We start from the raw sequence: 16,108 nt of genomic DNA, 5'->3' as shown, positions 1-16,108 counted from the left end.
TTGAAATTTGTAGCAATTTACAAGTTGAAGTTAAGCCGAGATTATTCCTTAATTCACTTGTTGAAATTTGTAGCAATTTACAAGTTGGAATTAAGCTGATTCTTTATCTTCACTTGTTGAAATTTGTAGCAATTTACAAGTTGAAGTTAAGCCGAGATTATTCCTTAATTCACTTGTTGAAATTTGTAGCAATTTACAAGTTGGAATTAAGCTGATTCCTTATCTTCACTTGTTGAAATTTGTAGCAATTTACAAGTTGAAGTTAAGCCGAGATTATTCCTTAATTCACTTGTTGAAATTTGTAGCAATTTACAAGTTGGAATTAAGCTGATTCCTTATCTTCACTTGTTGAAATTCGTAGCAATTTACAAGTTGAAGTTAAGCCGAGGTTATTGCTTAAGTTCTCATAGCAATATGTGGGTTGCTTAAACCTAAGGAAGATGCTTAACACTTGTTGAAATTTTTAGCAATTTACAAGTTTATGTTAAGCCGACATATGGCCAGCAGCCAAGGTATACAGAAACTTACAAGTTGAAGTAAAGGCTAAGTATATTGTTTAAACACTTGTTGAAATTTATTTAACACTTAGAAAAGTCTACAGTATATGTTAACACTTGTTGAAATTCGTAGCAATTTACAAGATCGCAGGTCAGTATTTTGCCGAAGTAAAAGTTTTGTAGTTATACCCGAGGTATGTAACCCCGAGAAGATTGCACAAAGGATGCAACATGAAGAAGCATACAAGAAATTCCAAGTATAGAACTATGCAAAAGCAATCAACAGAACATCACAAGATTAAAAAGCATCTATTGAAAGAGCAGTTGCAGTTACATATTGAAAAAGTAATGTCAACCATAAGAAGGAGTTTTACATTATCCAGAAAATTAAAAGAAAGTACAGAGTACAAAGTACAAAAGGCATTTTAAATCAAGACTCTTCAGTATTAGCAGCTACAGGGACTGGGACCTCGGACGATTCTGGTGGTACCTCGTCGGCCACTTTTTTCGCTTGTATCTCGGCATCAATCTCTGCGATTGTTGTCTCAACACTTCTTTCTATCAAGAGAAGATCGGACGATAGCTAACCAGTAACAATTTCCTTAGTGACAATTTCCTTGGTTGCCCCCTCAACCTCATCACCCTCCTCATCCAAGGTTAAGTCCATAACCTGCTCAGCAGGAGGAGGGGACTTGGCTTCAGCACCATCCTTGGATTTCCTCACCAAGGCTTCATCATCATTCTTCTCTTCATCCTCATCCTCAGCATCAGCCTCAGTCTCTGATTCGTCTTCAGTCTGACTTGGAGGAGGAAATGGTAAAGGAATGGCATCGGCATTACGAAAAGGCGAGTCAACAGGAAGATCAAGTTTTTTAATCAACGACATCCAACCAAGGGAAAATCCCCTGTTGCATGCCTGCCTGACTTGAAGTTTGTAGTCCTCTACGACATCGGCCATGCCCTGGGCATAGGCCTTTTCATCGGCCTCTTTGACTTCGGCCTCTTTGGTGGCCAGAGCTTGCTGGAGCTCTTTCTCCGCTTGGGCCTTCTTAGCCTCGGCCTCTCTTTTCTCAGCCTCAGCAACTTTTTTAACAGCCTCAGCGGACTCGGCCTTCTCAAGAGCTAAAGTTTGGGCCTTAGTAGCTGCCTCGGCCTGATCTTCCAATTTTTTCATCCTTAATTCAAGAGATTTGATCTCTTTCTTCATAGAAGATGCTTCCCTCTTCATATCAACCAACCTTTGCCGATTTTCAAAGGATTGCATTGAAAATGAATGGGCATGTTGGATGGCCTGAGGAAAAAACAGAAGTATTAGAAAATATTCTCAGTAAAAAAAAACAAAAAGGAAGAATCACAAGTACAGACGGGAACACTTACTTGAACGGAGTGTTGGAGCATAAGAGCGTAATTCTCATACTCACTAAGCTCAGTATTTTGGTTCAAATCCTTCGAAAGAAGAAGAGCAGTGCTGAGGGCAACACCAACATTAATATCGTCGGCACTTTCACTGGCCATGATAGGCCTATCCTCCAGAGTTAGTTCAGGGGCCCATGGGACGTCGGGCTTCTTTGACGCTGAGGTCGTCACGGACGATGACCTTGGCCTCTTTGATTGTGTAGACCCTGAGGGTTGGCCCTCAGCAGACCTCTTAGTGGAAGCAGAGGTTGATTTTTTGCTTTCTGCCAGCTTAGAAATAGGCAAAGCATCCTCAGCCTCGGCATCTGTAGCCTTGGCCTTGGGCTGAGCCTTTTTAACTCTCTTTGGCTTTGGTGGGAGCGTTGATTGCGTTGGTACAGCTTTGGCGTCAGTTGGAAGGTCGGCAAGAAGATCTTAAACGACAGGCCTTGGACGAACCATCTCGGCAGTCTTTACAAGTCTTCGTCGACGTTTACGTTCTGGAATTGGTATTAAGTAGGGGGCCAAAGTTGATGGAAGATCGGCTGGGTCAGAGGTGGATCCTTGATCTATTCGGGATGAAGAAGCGGTTACAGTTGTAGCGGTAGGTGGAGAGAGACTCTTTTTCTTCCTTTTTGGGATATCGGGCAAAGTGGATTTATATGTAGGGATAAAGTTTAGTAACAGTGGGGCTTTTCGTTTGTGGACTGGAAGGTCAAGGAGTTTTTTCAGATCTGTTCCTGGGAAGAAGGATTGGCGGAAGTTTTTCGGTGGCTGATGAAGATCTGCAGGACAAAGAAACAAATGTCAGAAACAGAAAGTATTAAAGACTTAAATAAAAATAACTAAGTGTTGGCTCAGGGCTCTTACCCTTGCCCTCTAAAATTGTTCGAGGAAGAGGGTAGAGGTGGACATCTTTGTCTGGGCCAAATTCCAATTTCCCGACACAATAACAAAGTCATCTCCAGCTCCCTTTGTTGGAGTCTGGAAGGTCGGCTACAATTTTAAACTGGGTGGATCTCGGCTTAAGGTAATAAACGAAGCCCCTATCCTTCAGGTTGAGGGGACACATGGTATAGCAGTACTGAAGGTCGGCCAGGGTGATTCTAAGATTCTCCTGCCTAGTTAAAGCTATAATACCGTTAATCACCCTATAGGAGTTGATAGTAAGTTGCATAGGGTTCAGCCTGTAGAAATGAAGAACTTCACGAAAAAGGGGGTGAAGTGGAAGCCGAAGTCCACATTCGGTAAAAGCTACTATAGGAAAAGGCATTGTATGATCTGTGGGCATGATGGTATCATTATCCCCAGCTAGCTTAAGGTGAACATCGGCTGGGATAGAGAATTCCTGCCTAAAGTATTCAAGTTTTGTTGGGGTATTTACCCTATGCCTCCACATACCCATTATGTCAACTTAAAATGTGTTTCAGAGGATGGGCGTTTTAAGAAGGGTTACAAGAACCTCGGCAAAGACCTAGGAAAGGGCTGATAAGGCTTGTTTCAGTTTTCCCTAAATTGAAGGTTCTACACACAACTCCCAAGCCAAAGAACTATAAAGATCAAGATCGAAGGCATAGATCTAAACAAGAAAACAAAGGCGACGCTTCAGAATCAAAGAACAGAGGTATGATTTTCAGAAGCAAAAGAAATACAGAAGTAAAAAAAAAAATCAAGAACAGTGGCACAAAAAAGTGGTAAAATAATGCAAGTGTTCAAGATGTAGCCATGATTCAAGATACAAACAGATCCAAGGCTTTGGAAAAAAAAAACGATAATAGCAACAGGCAGACGGAAGCACATAGAAAGAATTAAGAATGAAATGGAAGAATCTTACCAGAGCAAATGAAGCCGGGGCAATGTTCGCCGAGCTCAGAAATCGGTTGCAACAGCAAAGAAAGCTTCGCAAGAATGAGAGATTAAGGACAGTTCCAGAAGAAAGATCGAAGCAATGGCAGATTCGAAGAAGAAAGAACTTTCGGAGAGAGAAAGAGCAAGAAATCAGAATGAAAAAGTGAAGGAAAAATAGAGACAAAGAAGAGTTTTGTCAAAAATTTGAAACGGCGGCAAAATTAGGGCAATTATTACGCCTGGAGCAACACAGGCGTCAGACGGCGCAGACAAATGACAGACAGCTTTCAGGCGCGTCAGAGACACGCTCCAATGAAAACAAAACACGTGAAAAGGAACGGTTAGATATGCATGACAGCTCATGCGCGTGGGAAAGTACGTTCGAAACCTTGTTCTCCGAAGAGAACACGTCGGCTGGAAGAAGATTATCTCGGCTAAACAGTTTTTGAGCCATTACTCAGAAAAGAACTGTTGAAATGTCAAGATAGGCTCCATCACCTCAGAATGCCGAGGTAATAGAGCCTAGGGGGCAGTTGTGGGGATGTATTTTCAGAATACCAACACGTGGCATGGTGACGCCGACGTGTCAGCCGAGGTGCCACGTGTCGTCATAGTTAAGCCGAGATGATCTCGGAATTGCCGAGGTTATCCCCGAAGATATCGGAATCCGAGATAAGCAGATAAGGGACAAGAGTCCTAAGGCAAAGAGGGGACTTAACCAAGATAAAACTCTTAAGGGAATTTATCTTTATCTCTTAAAGAGTCCAAAGTAAGCACTAAATTGGAGTTCATAGAAGTCATACTTCTAGTGGGATTTGGGTTGAGTATATTATAAAAGAGAGGCACCCCTGTGGGTCTAAGGTATGCTTTTTGATACTCAAGCTTGTGAGTTTAGTACTTGATTATCTTTAAGAGATATACTGACTTGATCGTCGGAGTGCCCCCGGGTGGAAGAACCACCGCCGGAGCCTTTTCTTTCTGTTTCAGGTTGCTGAATCCATCTATTCTGCCTGTGCTCTCCAGTTGATCACTAAGCAGGCAGTGTGGTCAGATTTTCACCCACACAATAACCAACCAAGGCCTCAAGTCCTCTGTGATTCTGACACGTGTATGGTGGATCAGCTCCTCTCCTCCTCTCACCTGCATTATAAATAGCAGTCAGGGCCTCCAACCTTTGAAGCAAAACAATTCAATTACCTCTGAAATCACTTTCCATTGTTCTTTATTTCTCACCCCAAAAAAAAAATGTCTGGCTGTGGAGGAAACTGTAACTGCGGCTCTGACTGCAAGTGCGACAGTAGCTCCAAGTATATCTTTTTCTCTCCCCCAACCTCGCACTCCAATTTTCTTGTCATTTTTTTGTTTCCCCTATAAAGTAGTTTCCTCTCGTTAAAAAAAAGGTTCAACATGTACATAAAAATTAGTTAGTGTTTATTTATTATTTATTTATTTCTTTATTTTGTGTGAAAATTTATCGACAGATGTGGGATGTACCCTGACATAGAGAACACCACCACTACAACCATCCTCGCTGGCGTTGCACCACCAGTGAACATGTACGTATCACCTTCAACATTTCACGGAGTTCAAATTTTTTTTGTTTTTCGTTTGGGAATAAATAAAAAATAAATTTGATTATATACCTATATGGATATGGATTGTAAGTTGTGGATTTCTTGTAGGTACTCTGAGGGATCGGAGAAGAGCTTTGGAGCAGAAGGAGGGCATGAACAAATATGGATTTCAAGCAAAGCAGCGATATAGCTTGACATGAATGAAAAATAAGGAATGTTTGTGCTTTTGTGTTTGTATGTTGGAAAGAGTCTTGGGGTTATATAAAGCAAAATAAGATAGCCATGGCCTTTTGAATAGTCCAACTGTTTGGATTGTGTAGATGTCTTTTGTGGCTACTTGTCAAGCACTTGTGTTTGCTTTGTGGAGTTTGATGTATGTCTATGAAAGGGTGGAAACAAACATGATATGAATATAGCTCCTTCAATTGTTGTGTCATATATATTTGCATATCTTTTGACAATTTTTTTAAATTTTTTTTACTTACGTGTGCTTTTAGGGCATATGTTACGAAATTAACAAATATGGTATATTATGTATAAAAATGAGTGTAAAAAATAAAGAAAAATTATCCATAAAATCTATATTGGGTAATGTTGATCCATTTTTATGAATTGAATGGTTTGTTTGATTTGGAAAGGTAAATTTATTTGATTTGGATTTATTTGATTCGACTTGTTTACTCTATTGGTTGATTTAGTTGCTATCCATTCTGATTCAGTCTGCTACGAGCATGGTAATGTGTATAATGTTTCTTTCTCTTTGAGTGATTAGGGGGGTGATTTACGATGTTTATTTTTGGTGGTTGATGTGGTTTTTTGCAAATGTGAGAAACTATTTTGTGAGGAAGGTGGAAATCATATTTGGTAGTGTGGTTTTCTGTTAGAGTAGTTAGGTTTGCATTTTGTTGGTCCACTCAACTTGTCTCAAGGTGGGTGTGTGTTACAATCACCTTCGTTGGATCGCAACGTCTTAGAACTAATTTGAGTCTTTCGACCCGTTGTGAGCTTTGGTTACGAAAAAGAAAAACAAAAAGAATTTAGAGAGAGAGGGAGTCTCGTTCGAGAGAAGCTGGATCTCCAAGTTGACTAGTAAATAGTCTTTTCTGATTATATTTCAAAAGCATCCCCAATACATGACTCAAGGACTTTTTAAATAGATATAGATATGTGCAGATTTGTGATATGTGCATGATCCTATTTTCTAGGACATGAACAATATACAACCCACGACAAGACTTCACTACCTAGCACAACTAACGTCTCAGACTTGGTAAACTAAAACAATATACAAAACAAGGATAATAATAAAGGACAGGTCATGGAACACGCCCATGCATGCATGTATCATCCCTCCCTGCTGAGAGCTTCCTTGTCCTCAAGGACAAAATCAGTGTATCGCAGTTTGAAGTCGGCCAAATCTTCCCATGTAGCCTCCGCCGGCGAATGATTCTTCCAATGGACGAGCAGTTGCTTGCCAGTTGGCCGAACACGAGTTTTTAATATGGCTTGTGGCAGGACGGGCTGATCAGAAAGATTGGTATAAGCTGGGGGCGCGCTTTGAACCACGGCTTCAGGACCAATTCTTTTCTTGAGGAGTGAAACATGAAACACGGGATGCATTTTGCAATCAGTTGGCAAAGAGAGCTTGTAGGCCACAGGACTGATTTTATGGATGATCTGATAAGGGCCAAAAAACTTTGGTGACAATTTATGGTTGAACTATTTGGACATACTGGATTGTCGATATGGTTGTTTCTTCAAGTAAACCGACGGAAAACCCAACCTCGCGATACTTCAAATCATAAATTTGTTTCATTTGATTTTGGCTCAACTGTAACCAATGACGAATCACCCGTAACATCTCATCTCGAGCTTGTAGAGCTTGGTCTACGGCTTCGAGCTTAGTGGTGCCCGGAATATAAGCAAGCAGGGATGGAAGAGTTCGACCATAGATTACTTCAAACGGTGTGGATTTGGTTGCGCTATGGAAGGATGTGTTGTAGACTAAATCCATGGCAGCCAAGTGGTCCATTCCTTAGGTCCATCTGAAGTGATACATCGCAAGTACATCTCCAGGGTACGGTTGACAACTTCCGTCTGACCACCTGTTTGAGGGTGGTATGCCGAACTAAAATTGAAATCAGTTCCTTGCAATTTGAAGAGGGTAGTCCAAAACACACTTGTAAATGTAGGATCGCGATCGCAGACGATGCTTTCGGGCATGCCATGTAGCTTGAAAACATTCTCAAAGAATACCTGGGCCACTGTGACAGCAGTGTAGGGGTGCGCCAAAGGTATGAAGTGGGCATACTTGGATAGGCGATCAATCACTATGAAAATAACCGTTTTGCCTTTGGATGGTGGTAGCCCGTCCACAAAATCCATTGAGATGTCGGCCCAAATCTGAGTTGGAATAGGCAGCGGGTGAAAGAGACCAACAGGGGAAAGAGTTTGAGACTTGTGACGTTGGCAAGTGTCACAATTTTGAATGAAACTACGCACAGTGCTTCGCATCCCTTTCCAATAAAAAATCGAGCAAACTCGTTGGAGAGTTTTATAGAAACCTTCATGGGTGGTGGTGTGAAATTCCTTGATGATTTGAGGGATGAGTTCAAAAGTATGAAGCAGGTAAATCCAATCTTTGAAAAATAGGACGCCATCGGTATGTCGCCATAGACCCACGGCTTCACCATCATTGATCAACTTGATTAAGTTTTGTAGAGTAGGATCGGATGCAGTCTCCTCTTGGATGGGATGCAACCAGCTTGGAACCGGTTGTGAGAGAGCGTAGATATCACCGTGATTTTGGCGAGAGAGAGCATCGACAACTATATTATCAACTCCCTTTTTGTGCTCAATGATGAAATCATACCCAATGAGTTTGGAGAGCCAACGTTGCTGCGCGTCAGTGGAAATGCGTTGATCCCATAGATACTTGAGGCTCTTTTGATTGGTTTTGATGACGAAGGAGCAGCCAAGAAGATAGGGTCACCACTTTTTGATGGCGAGAACAATAGCGAGCATCTCTTTGTCATAAGTGGAGAGCTCTAATTTGCGTCTATGTAAGGCCTGACTGAAAAAAGCAAGTGGCCTATTCTGCTGTTGTAAGACCGCACCAACTCCGGAACCACATGCATCACACTCGATCATGAATGGTTGAGAAGAGCAAGCACTGGGGATGTGGTCATGGCGAGCTTCAGTTTGCAAAAGCCTTCTCTGCAATGGGTGTCCAAATGAAGTTATCCTTTTTGAGCATGTCGGTTAAGGGTCTGGCAATGCCACCGTAATTTTGAATGAATTTACGGTAGTACCCTGTAAGTCCCAAGAAACCCCATAAAGATTTTAGAGTTGCGGGTTTCTGCCAATCTAGCATTGCTTGGATTTTTCCTTGGTCTACACTGACGCCCTCCTTGCTGATGATGTGGCCGAGATAGAGCACTTGTGATTGGCCAAAGGTGCATTTTTCCCTTTTGACGAATAATTTGTGAGCCCGCAAGGTAGTAAGTACCAAATCCAAGTGATGGACGTGGTCTTGCAAGGAACGGATGTAGATCAAAGTATCATCGAAAAATACCAGTACAAATTTTAGCAAATAAGATTGGAATACCTCATTCATTAAAGATTGGAAAGTAGATGGAGCATTACTCAATCCGAATGGCATCACGAGAAATTCATAATGCCCTTGATGTGTACGAAATGCTGTTTTTTGCACGTCTTCCTGGCGGACCCGGATCTGGTGATATCTTGACCGTAGATCGAGTTTGGTGAAAAATTGAGAACCGTGGAGCTCGTCCAGTAACTCATCGATCACGGGAATGGGAAATTTATCTTTGATCGTGATTCTGTTTAAGGCGCGATAATCAATGCACATGTGCCATCATCCATCGTGTTTCTTCACCAATATGACCGAGGAAGAGTACGGACTATTGCTGGCGCGGATAATTCCTGTTGACAACATCTCTCTAATCAATTTTTCAATCTCATTTTTTCAGAAATGCGGGTATCGATACGGTCGAACATTTATTGGTGCACTATCCGGTAACAGAGGTATGCTGTGGTCATGGCTTCTTTGTGGAGGTAGATCGATGGGCTTTTCAAAAATATCAGGGAATGCCTTCAAGAGAGACTGAATGCGTGGATCAGTAGTAGTAGACTGACTGGTTAGCAGCGCTTCATTCATGGCATGCAATTGGATGACCAAACATTCCTTATGCCGGCGGGACTCTCAGTGTATATTTGTCTCATTTACAAATTTAGAACTAGGATTAGATAGCCCCCGTAAACATACCTTTTTGTCTCCTAGTTCGAACTGCATCTGGAGCTTTGAAAAATCCCACAAGATTGGGCCCAAAGTCTGCAGCCATTGGGCACCCAAGACCAACTCATAACCTTCTAAGGGCAATAGGTAGAAGTCCATAGTGAGTGGGACTCCTTGAAGACTTATGGGCACCCCCTTGCATTTTTCTGCGCTAGCCAACCTTTCGCCGCTCGCAACTTGGACCTCCAACCTTCCACACAAGTCGGGTTTTAAACCCACTCTTGTCGCCAACTCTTCCTTGAGAAAATTGTGCGTGTTTCCGGAGTCCACGAGAACTGTGGCCGAATAGTTAAGAATCTTACCCAAGACCCGCATGGTTTGAGGAGCATGAATGCCAGACATGGCATGCAAAGAGATGGCTGGTGGGTCCTCATGGTGCTCGTTTTCATCTGGATGCTCGATAGAATGCTCATCAGGTTCCACGTCACATCTTCTTCAGGCCAGCAAGCCTCCATGATAAACAATTTCTTGCATACATGACAGGGTCCGTACTTGTCATTACAATGGAAACACAACCCCTTCTGCTTGCGTTCCTCGATCTTAGATGGTGAGAACCTCCGAATTTGCGGAATAGGAGACGTGGGCATTATGCTGCGATCTTGGCCCTTATTGACAAACAGGGGTGGTTGATTCAAGTTAGATGGCCTCCTATTGGCGGCTGTGACCCTTGCTTCATAAAGGCTAGCAAGGCCGACAGCAGCACAGAGAGAAGGAGGCCGAGAGGCCTGTACCTCCACTCGAATGGACTCCTTGAGTCCACTGGTAAAGCACCCAATTTGCTGCAGCGGTGTGAGAGAACCTGCTCGGGTTAGTAATCTTTCAAACTGTGTTTGATACTCACGAACACTTCCTCGTTGTTGTAGTTTGGTAAGATCGCCAAAAAAATCCTCAAACTGTGTGGGGCCGAAGCGAGCTTGGAACTCGGCTTTAAGTATGGTCCACGTATAAATTCGTTCCTCCTTCTTGGCAATTTGATACCAAAGTTGTGCATCACCATCTAAATGGTATGCTGCGAGGGTCACATAGTCGTTGGCTTGGATTTGTTGAAATTCAAAGAACTGTTCCGAACGGCAAATCCAACTCGTAGGGTCGTTGCTGCCATCATACTTGGGAAAGTCCAATTTGGTGAGTCGTGGCATAATCGAGCGGTTTCCGAGGGGCATGTTTTGACCAAAAGAATGGCCAGTGGAAGCTTCACCTTGATCATCTTTTTTGGAGGCCATAAGTTGGTCGAAGCGGGCGTGCAAGGCCGCAAACATTTCTTGAATTTCGAGATGACCGCGCTCTTGAGAGGTAGAGATGTTGCTAACTTCTGCCTTAAGGTGATTGATCCAATCGTCGGACATATCTGGCTCTGATACCAAATTGTTACGATCACCTTCGTCGGATCGCAACGTCTTAGAACTAATTCGAGTCTTTCGACCAGTTGTGAGCTTTGGTTACGGAAAAGAAAAACAAAAAGAATTTAAAGAGAGAGGGAGTCCCGTTCGAGAGAAGCTGGATCTCCAAGTTGACTAGCAAATAGTATTTTCTGATTATATTTCAAAAGCATCCCCAATACATGACTCAAGGACTCTTTAAATATATATAGATATGTGCAGATTTGTGATATGTGCATGATCCTATTTTCTAGGACATGAACAATATACAACCCACGACAAGACTCCACTACCTAGCACAACTAACGCCTTAGACTTGGTAAACTAAAACAATATACAAAACAAGGATAATAATAAAGGACAGGTCGTGGGACACGCCCATGCATGCACGTATCAATGTGTTTTCATTTTTAATTGTTTTTTGGGTTTTTTCAATTTGGTTCTGGTGTTGTGTTGTCGGGAATGATGGGTGGGCAAGATAATTTTATGATTATGATTTGTGATATGAAATTTTGTGTTTATCAATACGTTTGATGATAAGCTGCTTCTGTTTGTGGCCTAATGCATGGTGTTTGGTGTGTATGTAGTGTGTCACATTGGTGGTTTTGTTAGTTTGTTTGTGTTTGTTTTCTGATGTTAGGGTCTTCGTAATGAATTCGTTATGTTAAGGAGTTTTTTTGTATGTTACATTGATTAATGTTATATTTAGAAAAAATACATGAAATTTTTTTTTGTGTTTGTTACATTGGAATGTTACATTTGTGAAAAATACATTAAGGAGTTTTTTAGTTTTTTTGTGTGTTACATTGAAATGTTATATTCGGGAAAAGTACACTAAGGAGTTTTTTAGTGTGTTATATTGATTGAGTTTTTTAGTGTGTTAAATCCAAACATATAAATGACTATCATTTTATATAATTTTCACTTTAATGAGATTTTTGAGTTCTTAAGAAAAAATGGAAGACTAAACCATTCACACGATCATATTTTAGGATTTATTGGTGTTTCACCCAAAAAACAATATACAATTTTTTCAAACTTTCTTAACATATGTGCTTTAAGGGCATATGTTAACACTATTTATTATTTGGGGGGATAATTAAACATTGTATATATATATATATATATTGTTTTGATCATTCAATCCTTTACAATTTTTTGCTTTCGAGCTCAAAGAAATAACGCACTTCTTGGACTTTCTTTTTTCTTTTGAGTGTTCCATCACCATGAAGAAATGGTATACAATCAAGTTCTTACAACCCGATACAAGTTCTTAAGAGCAAATCTATTAAAAGCTAAATCCTTTAGCATCATGATGCACTAGATTAAAAATCAACAAAAATCATAAGTCCTAACAAAATAGCTCTCACAACTCGAGAGGCACAAGGGTGGCTAGGTGATCAAGCCACCTTGCCTTGTTTGTTACGTTGGCTAAGTATTCTTATCTTTTTTGGAATTTTGAGGAATTTTTTTTCACCGAACATCTTCATATTATAATATTTTTTATTCTCTTTATATGATTTAAAAAAGGGTCTGCCTTTGGTCCAGTCCACCATCGGACTGGACTGTGCTGTTGGGCCCATGGGGTCCATCACGGGTCTCGTTTTGAAAATCTGAACCGTTCAATGTGTAGAACTCGTCGAGTATTATATGCCTGTAAAAAATTACGTTGATTGGATATCGATAGCTATGTGATCAAATCAGTTTTTTGTCAACCGTTAATTTATTCACCGTCCATTTTTTTTATACAAAACTGATTTGATCACATAGCTATCGATATCCGATCAACGTGATTTTTATAAATATATAGTACTCGACAAGTTCTACATATTCAACGGTTCAGATTTTCAAAATGGGACCCGTAGTGGGCCCCCACAAGCCCAACAGCACGGTCCAGTCCGATGATAGACTAGACCAAAGCCAAACCCTTTAAAAAAAGTCTTAAATTTTGTGTGCGCATTTAAACTTGTCAAAACAAGAGTCAAGCACATTAAACATGCTTATGTAAGGGGTGACCCCACCATACCACCTTCTCCAGTGTAGCACATCCAATATAGATTTACATCATTTCAGTGGAAAAAGACATTTGATTTGGGATTTGATCATGTTGGTTTGGTTATGTATTGAAAATTATGATGATCTTGATTTGATAATGTGTTTTGAGAATTAGTAGTTGATGGTGGGCACGGATGTGAAAATGAAAGTTAAGTCACAATAGTAAGATGAGTTAAAAAGAAGAGAAAAATGTGGTGATAGAGGCAAATTATATTGATAGAATAATATTAGGAGGTAACAATGCTTTAATGGTGACAGATAGGAAAGACATGTACCTCAAATTAACCATGATTAAATTCATACCTTTGATTGAGAATAATAAAGTCCATTTTATATTAAAATGATACTTTATAAGAGGCTGCTATAAATAAATTTTAAGATCTCAAAAAAATCTGTATTAAAAACATCCCTAAAGTGGTTAATGGTGTGATTTCCTCGCAAGGAGCAAGTGTCCTGTATATAGGTCCGTTTGAAAATTTGAATATGTAACAAAAAAATTTATTAGGGGGAATTTACTGTATGAATTGGAATATATTGTTGAGCCTATGGGATCCATCACAATTATTATTTTGATAATTCATTCCGTTCAATATGTAAAATTTATCGAGTATTTCATGTCTAAAAAAAATTACACTGATCTGATATCAGTAGCCCTTTGATTGTAACACATTTTTGTTAACAATTTATTATTAACATAAATGTATTTTGATCAAGGGACTACCGATATCCGATCAATGTAATTTTTTACAAGTATAAAGTACTTGACAAGCTCTATACATTAAACAGTTCGAATCATCGAAACGAAACCTATGATAAACTGCACAAGTCTAATAGTACACTCCAATCTGCATAGTGGACTGGAGCCGAACATCACCCTTCATATATTCTTAACTTTTTAAAATGTTGTTTGAAATGCACTACAACAGTGGACTTCTTTACGTTTTTATCCTTTCTTAGGTTACATCATTTCTATTTTTTATATATTTTTTTTATAAAAAATCAAAAGTACATATATTTAGGTAATCTTAAATTAACATATCACCCGTGTTATATACACGGATTATATTTACAATTATCTATATATGTGATTTTTTTTATATTTAATGTCTTCTTTTTTTTCCTTTTTTTATATTATATTAAAGTTTAATATTTTGATAATAATCATATGTGTTAGACTTTTTAAGGAATTAAATGTCTTTTTTTTTATTATATTATATTAAAGTTTAATATTTTGATAATAATCATATATGTTGAACTTTTCAAAAAACTTTATTAAAGTGTTATGTTCTTAGGTCATGTTTGATTCACAAGACTAATAGTGAAGTATTAATAATCCTATTAAATTAGTGTAGTATTCACTATCCAATTGGATTAATATCCAGGATTAATAATCCCACCCCTACCCCATTACTAATAATCCTACAAATTTGTTAGATTAATTATCCATTGGATTAATAATCCTAAACCAAAATGTTAAAACAAACCTAGGATAATTGGGCCCACGGATTAATAATCATAATCCCATGTTCTAATCCATCCAATCAAACATGCCCTTAATGTATTAAAGTGTTATTATGAGAGATAATAATCATATGTGTTAGGACTTTTCAAGGAATTCATATGTGTTGGATTTCAAAGAATTTTTTTTTATACTTGTTCTTAATGCATTAAGGTGCTATTATGAAAGTAAGACTTGAGGGTTGAGAGAAGTTAATAAATGTTAAAGTTTTTTTTTTTAAATAAAAAAATCAAGAAATTTAGATTGAGAGATTGAAACTCCAACAAAATTTAGGGTTAAAAAACTCATTTTACTTAATATATAGTAAGTATAGAGTAGATAATCGTTAAATTTCTCTTCACAGAAAAATTAAAAAATTAATTAAAATAATCAATAATCAATTCCCAAACGGGGCATAGGCCCATATGATCAAAACCCGCCGCTCTTTTTCGGCGGGGGCTCGCAGCCTCAAACCCTAAAAATCAAATTTGTGTGTTGATAGTGTTGTTTTGAAGAAGATGAACAAGAAGATAATGCAAGTTCGGAATGTCCTCCATGATCGATCAGCTCCAAATCCTCTACAGGTTCTTTTCTCCTCTGTGTGTGTTGCATATATATATATATATATATGTGCGTGTGTGTGTGTGTGTTTGTTATAGTCATTGATTTTAGCCTTTTGCTTTCTTGTCTGATTGAGGACTCTCTCGATAATGTGCTCAATTGGATTTTTTAACTCACTCTCTGTACTGTCATTGCTTTTTTTGCTTACCTTTTGGCGCTTATGCGTTACTTGTTGCTAAGTTGAACCCCAATTGACACACTGTCGTGACTAGAGAACGGTTTGAAGAAACAACTTTTATGGTGTTTTATGTGGATCGTTTGTTCATCAACAATAGGTTCGCTTGGAATACAGAACCTGCATTGGGGAAAGCTCGAATGTGTTTTTTTGTTCTTAAATTGTTAACTTGGATATCAACTTCTTTATTGATGCCCAAATAGATTGAAATAGAAATTGAAAGATCATAGATAGAATTGATCTACAACGAATCGAGAAACTTCAACGTGACCTATGGTATGATTCATTGATGGGTAAGTCTGATTAATTAAACATGCATATCTTCTGGAATTTATAAACCTTCAACCTTCTGTCTTTGAGTCAGTCTGCCCTACTGTTTTCTGTTTTCCCCATTGTAATTAATAAATTTTGAAACCAAATCTAATCAACTAGTGCATTCTTGAATATATATATATATATATATATTTGAATTCAAATTATTAAATTTAGTTTGAAGTATTGTGTACATAAATTTTGGTCGATGGAGTAGAAATTTAGATATGTGTATGTATAAAAAGTTAAACAACTCCAAAAGTGCCATTTCCTTTTCATATTATCGCGTTTCTTTCCTTATTAGCATTGTTTTTCCAAAAAGAAAATTCATTTGTTGGTCTATCATCTCGTGGCTTTACCTCATATGGTTTGCATGGTCTTTTGCAAGTGTGGCTTTGTTATGTGAAGCAAGAATAATGTTCTTCGCAATACCAAT

General features: G+C 39.0%; 1 protein-coding gene and 1 long non-coding RNA gene across 2 annotated transcripts; one reads left to right on the top strand and one right to left on the bottom strand.

Annotated features, from left to right (window-relative positions):
• The first annotated feature begins 4,904 nt into the window (after nt 1–4,904).
• Nucleotides 4,905–5,470, top strand: LOC114290850 (uncharacterized). Its single transcript, XR_003639168.2, has 3 exons — nt 4,905–5,047; nt 5,222–5,296; nt 5,423–5,470. It is a non-coding gene; the product is annotated as an uncharacterized LOC114290850 (long non-coding RNA).
• Nucleotides 5,471–6,658: 1,188 nt separating this feature from the next.
• LOC145807058 (uncharacterized) lies at nt 6,659–10,978 on the bottom strand. Its single transcript, XM_082904973.1, has 5 exons — nt 10,135–10,978; nt 9,603–10,021; nt 8,327–8,530; nt 7,571–8,212; nt 6,659–6,991 (listed from the first exon to the last, which is right to left on the bottom strand). Exons 1-5 carry the CDS (start codon nt 10,976–10,978, stop codon nt 6,659–6,661), a joined length of 2,442 nt encoding a protein of 813 aa, XP_082761099.1.
• Nucleotides 10,979–16,108: the final 5,130 nt, after the last annotated feature.

This window comes from Camellia sinensis, chromosome 14 (genome assembly GCF_055761805.1).
Source record: "Camellia sinensis isolate YWXY chromosome 14, ASM5576180v1, whole genome shotgun sequence".
Taxonomy (NCBI): Eukaryota; Viridiplantae; Streptophyta; class Magnoliopsida; order Ericales; family Theaceae; genus Camellia; species Camellia sinensis.
Note: the sequence above shows the minus strand (reverse complement) of the source record. Positions and strands in the feature narration are given on the sequence as shown.

Excerpts from the sequence above, each read along its gene's own strand:
- LOC145807058 (XM_082904973.1), bottom strand. The coding sequence starts at position 10,978 with ATGTCCGACGATTGGATCAATCACCTTAAGGCAGAAGTTAGCAACATC. Across the intron at positions 10,022-10,134 it reads GAAGGGGTTGTGTTTCCATT|ATGAAAACGAGCACCATGAG; the intron begins GTAATGACAAGT and ends TCGAGCATCCAG. Across the intron at positions 8,531-9,602 it reads TCGAACTAGGAGACAAAAAG|AGAAGGCTTTTGCAAACTGA; the intron begins GTATGTTTACGG and ends CACCCATTGCAG.